General features: G+C 39.7%; 2 protein-coding genes across 4 annotated transcripts; one reads left to right on the top strand and one right to left on the bottom strand.

The window, feature by feature from the left end:
* Window positions 1-485: 485 nt before the first annotated feature.
* RB195_021853 (uncharacterized protein) lies at window positions 486-6,430 on the bottom strand (the record flags this gene model as incomplete). Of its 2 annotated transcripts, XM_064208769.1 has the most annotated exons (6): window positions 486-662; window positions 719-2,083; window positions 2,227-2,279; window positions 3,751-3,821; window positions 5,137-5,240; window positions 6,398-6,430. In XM_064208769.1, the coding sequence occupies 6 exons, from the start codon at window positions 6,428-6,430 to the stop codon at window positions 486-488; spliced, it is 1,803 nt and encodes a 600-aa protein (XP_064064650.1). The 2 variants fall into 2 exon arrangements, with proteins under 2 accessions (XP_064064650.1, XP_064064651.1); XM_064208770.1 differs by lacking the exon at window positions 6,398-6,430 and having other exon boundaries at window positions 5,137-5,237.
* Window positions 6,431-7,004: 574 nt separating this feature from the next.
* On the top strand, window positions 7,005-14,851 carry RB195_021852 (uncharacterized protein; the record flags this gene model as incomplete). 2 transcript variants are annotated; one of them, XM_064208767.1, is made up of 6 exons in its annotated part: window positions 7,005-7,049; window positions 9,510-9,666; window positions 13,557-13,648; window positions 13,767-13,889; window positions 14,616-14,743; window positions 14,809-14,851. In XM_064208767.1, the coding sequence occupies 6 exons, from the start codon at window positions 7,005-7,007 to the stop codon at window positions 14,849-14,851; spliced, it is 588 nt and encodes a 195-aa protein (XP_064064648.1). The 2 variants fall into 2 exon arrangements, with proteins under 2 accessions (XP_064064648.1, XP_064064649.1); XM_064208768.1 differs by lacking the exon at window positions 7,005-7,049 and adding an exon at window positions 8,869-8,877.
* Window positions 14,852-14,876: the final 25 nt, after the last annotated feature.

Here is a 14,876-nt window from a genome sequence, read left to right as displayed (position 1 = left end):
TTGATTTTCTCTCATCTAATGCACTACGTACCACCAAATATATAGTAACGTCTCATAATATTTGATTTAAATGCGCTTATTACTCGGACTGAGTCAAAAGTAAGAAGGAAAAAATGTGAGATATTCTGTTCTTATGCCTGCGAGGAATGTACTTTGGGTCAAAATGACATGAAACACGGACCGTTGCGCAAGCGGCCGCGCTCGGAAGCGGTGCGGTGGAGACAACGGTAGGAATCGAGGTGGGACCATGGCGAACTGCAAAGGTGTGTGGCGGTAGCGTGGATACTTACACGACCCAAACCGCTACGCTTCACCGCTCCGCTTTGAGCGCAACCGCTTGCGCAAATGTCTTCATGTCGTTTTGACCCGACTATAACTATACACACGACCGCCGCCGAACGCGCTCCACAGGACTGACGCGACGCGTTCGCGTTGAGTGCAGCCACTGTAGTTCCCGAAGCAAATGACGAATGTGTGAATTAATGTTAACTCACTCTAGCTGATGAGTCCAATACAGCAGGGTTTTGGCTCGCCGCAACTCCGGCATTATCGAAATTCTGCCCAAATACTGCCTCAGAAGCTGGTTGTACGTAGCCTCCATTAGCATTTTGCCCATATCGTGTAGACGTTCCGAAACTCGTGGGAACAGGAGAAATTCTTCCCTTTATCAAAGGTGTCACATAACATTCACGAAATCATTCAAATATTTTATTCTTACCTGGTTACCATAAGTCCCGGTTCCTATTTGAGGTGAATTAGTGGTCGAGATAACTTGTGCTCCTTGCGTTGAACTGTCCGGCCGAGCTGTTTGATAGACGGAAGGAGCGACGTAGGCAGGGTTTATGTTATCTGCGTAATTTGTTGCTGAAGTGGCGAACAGAGGTGTCGACTCGCTGACGGGCTGGCGTGGCGAAGTTGAGTACAGTCCATCATTGTATGGTCTGAGAGTTGAAGTCTGTTGTATGCCGTTAGCTGGAGATATGACTGAAATCGGATTTTGTGTGGAATACTGAAATGAGTTCGACGTAGTTCCCAACGCTGACGATGGTTGAGTTACGCTAAATCGACTATCTCCGGACGTAGACGCCTCCAAATTAGGACCAATATACGAAGATCCAGACGTTGCTCCTTGATTCCGACCAGGGGTAGCAGATGGGAACATCGTTTCTTGGATTGGTTGTGGTGTGGCAGAGTTCGAGGATGAAATCATGTAGTTATTATTTGGTTGGACAGTTGTATCCAAGTAGTATTGTGGTGGCAACCCAGCTGAATTCGACGATGAATAACCTCCATTCCATTGCTCCTGAATTGAGGGATTAGAAGCGGACTGCGTCGATGCTTCATAATTTCCAGGCGATCCACGACCGTTGTTCCATTGCTGTTGGATGACATAATTCGAAGGCGTGCTTGATTGCATCTGAGAACCTCCACTTCCGGAAGGACTGTTGGGACTATTAGTGATCCATTCATTTTGAGCGCCCATTTCCCCGATTCCAGATTGGTTCGGAATCATAGTGTTCGCGTCATTATAGAGTTGTCCCGAAGTTTGCCAGTACTGCCCATTAGCCGGTGGATTTTCGTCTCCATAGGAGTTTGGGATTGGTGTTACTGGTTGGAGTTGGATCAGATTTGGCACTGGAGTAAACTCAACGTTTGCATTTGAGGATTGGGCTTGATATCCTGCGTTTGGACTATTGTAAGATCCTGCAGCCGAATTCCCTTGTTGATATTGATTATTGTAAGCTGCAGTATCGGGAGTTACCAGTTGAAATTGGCTGTTAATTGTTCCCCTGTCTACATTAGTTGGTTGGAAGCCGCCAGTAGGAGCACCATTCTCCCCAGCCTGCGGTTGGAATTGGATAGGTCCAAAATTGTTTTGTCCTCCTATGGTTTGGTCTATATAGTGAGGATCGTTTCCAGGTTCAGAAACCTGGATTGGCCCCAGATTTCCCTGCTGATAAATCTGTTCACTGCCTTGTACAACAGGGAATGATGTTTGTTGTGTGGGTGAAGAGGTGAATCCTTGAATTCCTGATTGAGAAGATGGTTCCGTTGATTGTTGTTGATATTGTTGCTGCGGTTGCTGAAGTGAAAGTATTTAAGAAGTTGAATCATTATGATTCATAACTGATGAACTGATGATAACTATTGATCACTCATAAGTTCATACGTAGGATATTACGGATTTTGTGATTATTACTATTATCTAGTCAACTGTCTGCTTACTTGTACGCTAGTGGTGACGTTTGAGAAAATCCCTGCTGTTCGTTGACCATTTCCTGGAACAGTGAACGAGTGTATCGACGACTTATGCAGTGTTTGCACATACTGCTGACTATGTTGCACTGACTATAGCGACACAAGTTTCATGTTTCTAGAACTTTTTGCTCATAAAGAATCGCTCACATCAGGATTGGTATTGGTAGAGGAGGATCACCTCACAAAATTGATACCTTCAATTTTTCAGGAGGAAAGAAAATTGAGATAGACTATGGAGCTATTTTAAAGAAATCAAATAAGTCAATAGACAGCTAAACAAAATCGAGACTCATGAAGACTGCTGTGTTCAGATAGAGAAACCGTATTTGTTTTTAAAAACTGTAGAATGGCCATCAGTTAGTGAAGCGAGGTTTGACCGAATTCATCGAATGCTGTGCAACTTTCGCCAAATAATTCTCTTTTTTTTTTCAAGGATAAAGGTAGCAGTTTCGTTGCTAGTAATTCTGTAAACAAACAAGGTTCAATATTTTTCTAGATAAAGAATGTATTCAATCAGGGGAACGCCACCAGTTGACCGCAATGCACCTCCCATCTCGACTTGACACATAGACTCCCTCTTCTCTCCGTTCTTTCACATCGATTACGTTTTGAGGATCATCAGATTGAACACATTCAATACCTACCGTGTATCATTATATAGTCGGGTCAAAACGACATGAAGCACGGAAATTTGCACAAGTGGCTGCGCTCGAAGCGGAGCGGTCGAGCGTAGCGGTTGGGATCGTGTAAAGATTCCCGCTACCGCCACCCACCTCTGCAGTTCGCCATGGTCCCACCCCGATTCCAATCGCTGTCTCCACCGCATCGCTTCCGAGCGCGACCGCTTACGCAACGTGCTTCATGTCGTTTTGATCCAACTATATAGCTGGTCCCTTTATAAGGTTAGAAATTTGCGTTGTCGACTTTTTTCTGCGAATGAAGAAGTCATAAACTCAATAATATTCGGCTACTTATAGTTGAAGGCAGCAGGCGGCGGCACCAAGAAATTGTTAGTGCTAGTATCTTCTCGAGAGTAGACAGGGGTAGGAGTTTAGTTAATAAAAATGGGCGCGATCGCAGCTAATTCTCATAATAATCCAGAAAAACCGTGTGAAACAGTCTTCTTTATCTCCGTCTCCCCAACGATGCAAATTACAACGCGATAGAAGACGGACAACTCCGTCGCCTTCGTCGCCGTCCAGCGTCCATCCGCGCCAAATCAATATTGCTCAAATCACCTCCAAAAGTTGCTCCCTTTGCATAATCGTAAACTCGTTGCGGAATTTCTTCGTTCTATTCCTCGTAATAAGTTGTATCGATAGGTGCACGGGATCACACAAAGTTGTTTCACACTCCTTCTTCTGGACTGCTCAGAGGAATTGATGGTGGCCACACTAATACTCGTGAACAACGTCCTGCACTTATTTATTCGTGGAACGGTCCCAACATAGTCCCTTGATACGCTTTCTTTGAGTTCACACGTTGACTTACCGTTGGTGGTCCCGTACCATACAAAAACCTGCTTCGTCTGCGCTTGTTGCGGATAGGTCGGACAACATAACCTTCAATAGTGAAATGATATCGATGTCAAGTAGCAGTCATATATGTAGGTACTCCGGATAAACTGTACTTGTTCAACAATGAGTTCTGGGATTGCATTGTTGGGAAAGTTGTAAAAAAGTGAAGAGATTAAGAGTTTGTGATCAACTAAATTTGTCTAATGTTACGTTATTTTATCATTTATTGCAGTATTTCACTTCCAGACTAAATCACCTGGGAATGCTATAGGCTTAGCTGACAATCATTTACGATCCGCAGAGTTTTACCGTCATTAGTAGTTCGATGCTTGTTTATTTGTTTATTAGCTTTGTACTACATCTTCCTACTTTTGATATGCTCCACGGCCATTTCACGCTCCAGATCGATCGTAGACCAAAACGTGGAAAAATTGCATCCGAACGTAAAGAAGGAACGAAGAAAAAACAATGAAAAAGAAAGAAAAAGACACATTGAACTCAACGTTATCTATTCCCGAAGTTTGTTCGGGAGTTTCAACAAATACTTATCTTATAGATTGCCAATCATTATTTTGAGATATATCTTTTTTTATTACATAAAATCAAAACTTAAGTCAAGCAAAACAAGAGGCGTGGGAAAAATCCGTGGTACTTCTCAAAATTCTCAAAATTCGAAATTGCAATTTAGGAAATAAAGCAAGTATTAAGAGATTAAAATACACACACATGAGAACATTAGAGACCGAGAGATCATTTTTTTTTCGAAATCGTTGCAGGCGTTATTGATTTTTTTTTTAACGAAATTCTCTCTTTTATTTTTTTTCGTGGTTATCGAAGAAAGCTCTGAATGAGTTACAAGAAAACCTGGTCTTAGAGAGGTGGCATATGTAATTGTATTCTAAGATTTATGGCAGTCTTTTAAGAAATAGTTAAAGACATCACCACACGAATCTGAGGTAGTGGAGTATTCGTATACGGGATCGCAGATTATTGAGAGAAGGGTGATTCCTTTCATCTCTTCCTAATTGCCGTAAACACGGCCCGGAAGTGCGCTCCGGTTCTATTGGAGCGCGCAAGCCTTGTGCACGCACCGCATCTTCCGGGCCATTTTTGCGCCAATTAGGAAGAAATGTACGAATCACCGCCCCTCTCTCCATAATCTACTATCCCGTATACGAATACTCCATCTGTAGTCGTAGTCGTAGTCCATGTGAAATCCGTACCACCTCAGATTCGTGGGCTGATGCCTTTAACCGGAAAAGGTAACTGCTTCATGAAGCACTTTCAGACAATTTTCTGCAAATCATGTGTATTTCCTCGGAACTGATTTACAAGGAAAAAAAATCGAAAGAAGACGTACCGTTGATTATTTGAAGAAAACGTTTGCACAGGTATTATACGTTGCGGAACGAAGTATTGAAGTTCGCAAAGTGTACATTGGAGAGCATAGGTGACGGCCATAAACTAAAAATGCATGGAAATTTTGGAGAACTAACCTATAAGTGAAATAAATTCACAGTTATTTTAAAGAGCAATTATGTGATAAGCAAAGTGATAAACAATAAAGTTAAGTAAGACAAACAAAATTCATTAGCAAATGTTGAACCCGAAAAAATAAGTTATTATTGTAAATCTTTCAAATCTACACATTAGTGACTTTTCTTTTGCAGAATGAAAGTCTTAGGAGTGAGACAGGAGAAAAAGAAAAAAAGAAAGAAATGCCGACGTAGTAAAAAAAGGAAAGCAATCATGCTGATCTTCATCCGCGTTTTTAAATTCAAACGGATCTCTCAGGAATTGTGTAAAAAGTCGGCTTCACTAGCAATAAGAAAGATCTAAAATTAGCTTGAAAACTTTTCTTTTCTATATCAGGCGAATGAATAGTGTAAGCATTGAAATTTGATTTTATTTATTTCAAGAAAAATTTTATCACAATATTAATGAACGTGGAATACGACGTGGAAGAGTGTGCGTTAAGTGCCAAATTTAAGATAATCACCAAGGAATTCTTTTAAAATATCATTCAACTTTGCTTGATTTTTCGAGTGTTGGTCGATTTTCGCATTCCCACGTCAACACTTAATTGTTTGCAAAGGCAAGCAATCGGCTTTACCGCACAAACAGTCAGCTGAAGCCGGATTTCTTTCCTCCTGGAACAGTTAACCTCTCCACTAACTCATCCAGAAACAAAATCTAATACGAAACATCGAGGCAAATTGATTATCTGTGTCTTTTTATTTTTAGTAAATAGAATCAAGTATTCATCTATTGAATTTCGTATACTTGTTTTTATTCTTACATGTAATTATTTCTCTTCTGGAAATATTAAAGGTTCACGCATGCACAATAAGAGGATCGAATTACAATTCATTGACGTTTGTGTAAATAGACAAAACAGCTGGAATGCAGCGAAGCGTATCTAACGTCTGAAAAAAAAAAACATTTCTGTAAAAGAATAATACTGTAATCCTTCAAATTTCTAGTAATGATATGGTTAAAGACATTTTAGTCTTGCATTTGGGGTTATGCAAATTAAATAGATCCGTGAAATACGTATAAATATGAAAATAACGTTGTTCACATCCAAAAATGTAACTCATGTTTGAAAGTGTTTCACTTACCAGAATCACGGTAATCCGGCATATCATAACCATCGTAGCGAGGGTACACGCAGAGCAACGCTGTCGCCTTCGTCGCCGCACTCACCCGCCTACCGGATTTTCCGGAATACTACACACATACGCGACATACGTTTCACAACGTACGAAAGTCACAGAAAAAAACAACAGTATACATAGGAAAAAGGTTATGAGGTAGTACCGTATGAAAAAAAATACAAATTAATACAAAATTATGAAAGTATGGTAATGCTAAGCAGATTAGAGCATTTATTATAGAAAGAACGAAGGGATTAGGCGGGATTTGAACATTTTGGAGTTTCAAGAACTACTTTGACTGGAACGTAGAAAGCTAGTGGAGGTAAAATCTTCTGTAACAATGCACGGCCGATCCTATTCAATCACTTTTTTCTCCTAGTCCGGAACACTCGCTGTAGTCGTTGTTCTCGACTAACTCGATCCAAGCCTCTAATGCTCGTCATTCGGTTAACCAGCTCATGCGCCGAGAAATGTCTAACCGTCGGGTTCGACATACTTAAAGACATTAATCGTGCACAAACCGACTCAGTTGGCCAATAACGTCAATTTTTTTTCTTTACTACGAAAAATAATGGATAAATTATTAACAGATTTTAGCAATACAGTGCTTGATCACGTAAGCTCTTATTTTAGAGACTCTTGTCGATTTTCAAATAATTATGTTAACCTCATTAATTACAAAAAAAGTAAACTGGATGTCTTGGTGTTCAATAACAAATTTTTGCCGTTATCAGCGCAGAAAACGCTTTGCTTATCTTCCGTTTTTCTCAGAGAAGCTTTATTTTTATATCTTTGGTGTTTATTTTTGAACGAAAATTGCGGTGTCTTCCTTCGTTGAGCTTATCTGATTTGTTGAAGCACTAATCACCAAAATAATACTTGTTCTACAAGCAGCATTACGACTTTTTGCGTTTTTTGACGTTCATTAAATCTTTGACCGTAAGAAAAAACCTCAGCATTTTAGAAGTTCGAATGTTCTCCTGTCTTGAAACCTCAGCATATTCTGTTTATGTTTTATGATTGTGTGCCTGCGAGGTTTTTAGATGGAACCTTTTATTTGCCTGACGTTTTGGCTTTTTCGCCGTCTTCACTTTATTTTTTCCGTCCTATTTAGGCTTCTTAAGACGGCGAAAAAGCCGAAACGTCAGGCAATTAAAAGGTTCTATCTAAAAACCTCGCAGGCACACTATCACAAAACACCTCAGCATTTTACTTCCCTCCTACAAACTTTTCCATTCGAATTCCAGTCATCCTGAACGCGTCGGTTTGGGAATATCGTCAGAACTAAGCTCATACTGTTAAATCCAGAAAAGTCCACTCGAGATACAATCAAATCCGCAATGTAGAAACGTTCCATTATCATGAGCGATAAAAATGTTGATTTTGACAAGACGTAATTGCACAAATGCTCTAATACATCTGACGAGAGCCTTGGTTATTATCCACGCCTCTTTCCATATGAGTTTAAAATCTTTAAAGAATCCACATTATGCGATCTATCATTCAATATTTCTAGATAGATTGGACTGTTTTTTTTTTATTTTTAATGGAAGAGTTGTTTATTTACGGAGTAGATAATTGTAGAAACGAAAAAAAAATGTTAATGAAAAATGCACGTAATAAAAAGAGGAACAACAATTTTCTCTCTTACAAGCAAAAACTTAATAGAACTGGGAAAAAACCTTTCTTGCAATGAAAATTGATTCGATATTAGAAAAAACGTGTGTGATTGAAAGCAGAAAAGGGAATCTGAAGTTTAGATGATTGAAGGAATTAGAATGCGAATTTTCCAGCTGTTTGAAAGACGCTTCTTAACATAACGGGGAATAGTGAATACTTCCCAACAAATTTATATTTTGTTTAACACTCTGTTATACAAATATATATGGATTGCAACCAACCATTATTTATATTTTTCCATCAATCTCCAGTTCTCAAGAGCTCTCAACCCCTGTATATCAACATCCGCCTCGTTTTTCTCCCATATACGAAGCTGGTTCTGACAGTACTGAATAGGTACCCGTTCAGGATACTGTACATGTACTCCCTGTTCGCAAAAATAATGAATAGTGTATTATAACTTCTGTCACTTTAAGTCTTCTATATTATGAGAGCTTCACGTTCTTTCAGAAAAAGATTAGGATACTATAGCATCAGCTAAAGAATGTAAAAACGAATCGCTACCCGGTTTCAGAGAGGATTTGAAGGTTTCAGACCTTATCTCCTGCCAGTAGCTTTTTACGCGATTTTTTCCAACCTTGACAGGTTACGATGTACAGTATTCAATACAACCGATGGATTTCCGTACAAAGGAAAGCATATCATTCTGTTATGAGGACGACTTGTCCAAGCAAACAGAACGGCAAGATTCATCGTCACGAAAAACTCAACGTCAATAAGCACGCAACACTCGTTTGCTCTGCCTCCTGAAGAGCATGATTCATGTGTGTACAACGACAGTTCCAGACATTTTACCATTTTTTGCTTGTGCTTAGAAAAAACTGCATTCATACAAGTAATATTCGACGATAAAAAGCTGCAGCTGGTCAGGCAACTTATGGAAAAGTGAATGTACCTGAAAAAAAGCTCTGTTCTCGCTACCGATACCTAAATTACATGCGGTCCTTGCTCCTGCTAAAGCGGAATTTTGTTGTTTTGAGGTTAGGCTTATTGCGCATATATCAGATTGAAAAAGGAAATTAAGCCATGCCCCATTTCCAAGAATCCTAAGCCTCAGTTCATGTAACAAATGGACTCTCTACACCTGTAAAAATGAGGTAATGAAACTGTACAATGAAGGTTAGGGATGGATTGAAAATTCTTGCACACATATCAGTTTTGAATTCCACTTACGGCAATTTTATTTCTTCAATCCTATAAATGTTAAAAATTGCACCATATGGGAAAAGGGTACCTCTGAGATCCAGTTCTCGGATTCTTCTAACAAATAAAAAGAAATGGTGTCAATAGTTGATATTATCAATGTAGTATAAGGAAGTGATCCATGCTTTTACTTAGATAACCGAAGTTTATCCGTAACTACATAGTAAACGAGAGCGGAATTCACTTATTTCAGCTTTTTCGAAAACTCGAATCTAATGGAGTGTCTCCGACTACTGGTAATGAGAAAATCGATAAGCTCATGAAAGATGCGATCATTGTTCTCCGAACTCATTTGATCGAACTGCAAAAAGTTGCCTCGCTTGCTGAGGATTTCCGTACGAAATACCTACGTGAGTTCCAACCATTATTACTATGACGTATAGAGGTATGTTTGCTCCGGGTGTCCGCGACGCCTCTGCCGTTCATTCTATGCTTAACTACTAGAAGCTCCGCTTCCTGCACGATCGATTGGAGGTTCGAATCCGCCCTGGTGCTCACCAAGCCTTCCATCCCTGCGGGGTCGATAAGTTGGTACCAGACTTGTCTGAGAGGATAAGAACACTGAATTGACACACCGGCTAGCCACCGCAAGTCATTGTATGGGCGGATCACACGTTCGTAAACTTCAAACAATTCTGAATTGAACGTGGAGGGCGCATCCGAAGCAGATTGATTAACGCCAGGAACTTTATCCTTTACTCTATATATATATATATATGTTGTGTGTGTTTGTCAGAAAATAACCCATAAAGATGATGATAATTTCCCAACGTAAGGAGCTGAATCAGCGCTACCCACTCGTTTGGCGAGCTTTCTGCCGATGAGCTGCAGTCAAGACGAGCATAAAAACATTTGTGAGCATGCTTCCCTCCACTTCTACTAAGCATTAAAAGTGATTAGTCTTTTGCTTATACAGATGCGTTGAAATTCCTTGTTCATTCATAAATAATAAACTAATCGCATTCTCATTCGAAATATTTCTTCTGGAGATTTTCAAGGGTTTCTTGCTTGCATAAAGCAAAAAAAAACTAAGAAATCATTATTCATGATTCATCTCTAGCCAATATCTTTCGCAACGACTTTTTCCCCAAGTTTTGCTGATGTAACATAATTAAGAATAACAATTACATCCCTAAATTCCCTTGCAGTGGAAACACATCGCAATGTTCAAGAGCTTAACTTGAACACAGCTAAAAAAATATTGAATGTGAAAATTTATTATAGGTGTAACCTGATACATTAAATTGAATCCTTCCCTTCTTTCTTTTGCTTTTTTTTTTGAAATTTATCATCATCTCAGTATTCATATAAAGAGTTCTTTTCTATCGTTCGGGTTTTCTTCAATGTGGGTTATGTTTGCTACTTCAGCCAGTGTGTGTTTGTGTCACTTTTTGTCATTAATTGCAAAGTTTCCAGTGCTCCCACTTTTTTATAATGTTGTGAAAAGAAAAATTAGTAGTCTAAAATTCTAACAAGCTCTCTTTTCTATTTTTTGGGGGTGTTTAAGGTGAGATCCCAAACATCTTTTCGCCCCGAAAAGGTGTGATCAGGATAGGACGTATCCATCAACGTCAAGTGAGCGATATGCTGTCAGAAGGAAGTGAAGCGATTTTAGTGATGCTGAAGTGGTGCGTCAGCGCCAGAAGCCAGGAGGATATGGTGGCACGAGTTCTACAACGTCAGATTGTGCGTCCGCGAGACTAAGGTTGGTGGGACGACTTCTTCAGCGTCAGGTAGATGCGCCTGCAAAACCATCGTTCAGCTTACTGATGCTTAGATTGGTGCACCCGCGCCAGAGAGAAGTAAAATTGGGTGAGACACATCCGACGGCACCAGTAAGGCATGTTAGCACCAGAAATTAGTGGAACGTATTCCACGGCGACATGAAGATGTGCCCGTACCAGGAGGTAGAAAGGGTATGACGGGTCCAGGACGTCACAGTCCGTCAATACCAGAAAACAGTAAAATAAGGTGATACGGGTTGCCTACAGCGAAATGTACTCCTCCGTATGTCCACTCCTCTATTCGTTACACTCATCATGCTTGCCAGATAATTTCTTCGGAAATTATATAACGCGCGCAGGCGCACGCTGTACCAGGAGTAAGCTTACGCGGTCTCTATCCTAATCTTTATGATTATGAAGATGACTTTCACGTCGTTTAGCACTATCATAGCATTTTATATCAATTGTTGGGGACGAACACGAGAAAGCTTAGATGTTATAGTGGTATAGAAGGAAGGAATATTATGCTCTAAAATAACGGGAATAGGAATATAATGCTCCAAAATAAATATGTCGCGTTTGCATATGTATGTATGAGGAGCGAAACATCGTAGAGCAGAGAGACCGTCTCTCGCCGTCGAATCGGTGTGCCAGCAACAGAATTCGATAGAAGGGGCTGAGACGGGTTCCTCGGCGTAGAATTTCTGTGCTGACGCCAGAAAAACGCTGGGAGCCGCACATTAGGAGCGATGGCGCAAAAATTGTAATCGGCAGAGTTATAGGTACAGCACAACCGAGCAATAGTTCCATCCGGATTTGTTAAGTAAGGAATGAGACGTTATGAACAGTTGCATAGGCTTGAGAAATTCATGTGTTGCATTCCACCTCTATACATTCCTCTGCATGCCTATTTCTTGCATGTTTGTATCAGATCGGTAACATCCTTCCTTTAAAAATTGGAAACAAGCATGCAAACTGCTGTACAAATAGTAGCTATCAGATCACGTGTTCTGACGTAGAAACTTGACGCTGCCACTGTAATGATGACGTTCACGTAGCTTCATGTTTGCACATCATTCTATGTTAACTGCTGGAGAAAAGGATGAAAATATCCAATTTATCAAGTCACGTTTTTAGATTGAAGCGGTAGCCAAGAAATATGGGTGTAAATTTATCCAACTTGGGATTTTCTCCAGGTGAAGTACTAATCTTTAGGAAGAAAATTATTAAATCTTTCATCAATGCCCAAACTTCTTTTTTTTTAATGAAAAGAACAAAAAAAACAAGTTGGTAGGACAAGAATAATTCAATTTTGTAGCAAAAATTTACAGAAGGTGTCACTAATTCTACTAATTTTATTTTTTATTGATCAGAAAAGGCGAAAGAACCGCGAGAGTCTGGCGTTAGCTGGCCGCTCAGTAAAATGCATGGACGAAAGTAGTTTTCCCATGATCACTACCAAGTAACAGACAGCAATTACACTGAAGTCAATGATGCTCCCCCAGATACTAAAAAAGGCGGAAAATCATTCTTACCAACGTAGGTCTTCGAAACTTGGATCGTACTCAGAAGGAACTGCTACAGTATATTACGGAAAGCAACTGAAAGAAATGCGCAATGAGACAAACGGAAATAGTACTTTTATTCAAAGACAATAATTACACTGACGTCATTGATGTTTTCCTGGAAATTACTGGATAGGCGGAACATGGTTCCTAATAAGTCTAATCACCACAAGCGGCAATGGATACTCTCGAAAGTGCTCTGTACTAGTGTAAAATATGCACTCTACATTCTCGCAACACACAATATCAGCGCACAAGCAAATATAACTATCCTAAGATTGAAATTTGCCACGAGTACTTTGAATGTCAAGATCCACAAAAAAAACTTCCCGTTGAGCTCATTACGAAGAACTGCAAAACCAGCCGTTACATAATATTATACGTTGATGGGGCATCGCGTCGGTTGTTGTCGTTGTCCTTAGCGTTCAGCACGATAGAAGCGATGCTGTGTTTTTGATGACATGTCTAGAAAGAGAAGTTAACGACTATTCTTTGTTTGCATTCCGCATAAATAGCTGAGAGATCAACTTCTGGATTTCAAAATGTCCCGAAACTCAAAACTACCTTTTTTGAAAGCTCCTACTAAGCCTCGTTTCCACCATCATTGTTCATCGCACCCAAATTTTGGTCTTTTTTGCTCATTCTTTTTCTAAAGCTTTCCCTATCTATCGCCTGTCTATTTACTATATTAAAAGTTAAGTTGTAATATAGTAAACAAGTTACGAATGTTTACCTTCTTCACAAAAGACAATACCGTAGTAACGGAATCCTCCCAAGTCCTATTACCTGCTTAGATGGAAGGGCATTCGGATCTTTTCCCAATTTCGACGGAGGCCTCTTGGATTCTTGGAATTCAAAACTTTGATGTTGGTTCGAAACCTCATTATCAGTTATATTTAGAAGAGGAGAAAAAATCAGGCATGATTACCTCGTCTAATTCTTCTAATTTAGAAGCACTGAGAAAGCGTGTCTCTCACGATGTTCTGGTAGGATCGTCTGGAGACAGTGACGATGACTTAGCTGAACCCAGTCAACATGGAGAGGTTAGAAGCGGTTACAGTTTGAATCTGTTCATTTGAGTTACTGCGGTGTACTCCTTCCTGTCGGAGCCTACCGCAGCTTTGTGGAGAACCTAGCATGTTTGAACCATTGTTTTTTGAGGTGGTCCCATCGAGTCTTCAAGGAGGTGCTGTGGCCACATTAACAACACCACAGGGTACTGTAAGCATATCGTTTGATCCACGAACAGTACTGGCTGGAATTCATGGCGTATCAGCTGTGAAGGTGAGTAAAGAGTTTCGATAAAATCTTGTCTTAGAAAAATAAACAATCACTTTCACCGAAGAACATTCGTACAGAATCCCATTTTTTTAAATTTTTACAAAATAAATCCTCTTTACTTCAACATAGATCCAACACGAACTAAGTTTATGTTAGTGTTATCATGGTCTAGACATGTCAAAATGCGTTTATAAAAAAGCAAGGTTTCGTGAGTTTTAACTTGGTAAACATTCCCATGGCAAGAACTCAGGAAAATGCATCGATATGTTCTGAGTTTCTTACAAGTTTCAACCTTTAAAGGGGTTTAAATCAACTTCAAAAGAACTGGGTTTCTGTAGGTTGGAATCAATAATAACTACATGGGAATAACATCTTCCAGACTCCGTAGTTTCCCAACTGCCTTATACCAAAAATACTATAAAGTCCAAGCAATGAACATCAACCTAAAGTTCCTTCTCATTCATATCTTCTGAAAATTCAAACACTGCAAAATATGGTATATCTTTTTTCGATAGTTTTGTATTATGGTTTCACGTTTCTTTGGGGTTTTTCATATTATTGTAAATGAAAGTTCTCTTTATTAGGGGTTGAAGAGATCATCTCAACTCTTCTCCGACTGCGCTTCTAAGACAGTGATGAAAGATTTGCTTTCTTATAAGAATTTAGGGGAAAACTTTACAAAAAGAAATTGCTCAAATAAGATCGGCTTTCATAAAAGGTGTATTCCAGACACGCCCCAGATTTGATTTCACTTCTATAGAACGAAACAGTTCACTGCAGAACAGTAGACGGTCAGCCCCGATAGCGAATTCGTGTGTGGATGATGATGAAGAAACCGTTAATCAGACCTCAGCAAGGTAAGGATGTGCGAATTCATCACGTTTTTATTATCTTCTTATTATCCGGGTTTTTTTTTTTTCAGAGTTCGTTGTCGATTACGGCGTAAAAGTAGCGAAGAAACCTAGGAAAACGATATAAAATGGTCGTCAT

The sequence above is a fragment of the Necator americanus genome, chromosome X (genome assembly GCF_031761385.1).
Source record: "Necator americanus strain Aroian chromosome X, whole genome shotgun sequence".
Taxonomy (NCBI): Eukaryota; Metazoa; Nematoda; class Chromadorea; order Rhabditida; family Ancylostomatidae; genus Necator; species Necator americanus.
Note: the sequence above shows the minus strand (reverse complement) of the source record. Positions and strands in the feature narration are given on the sequence as shown.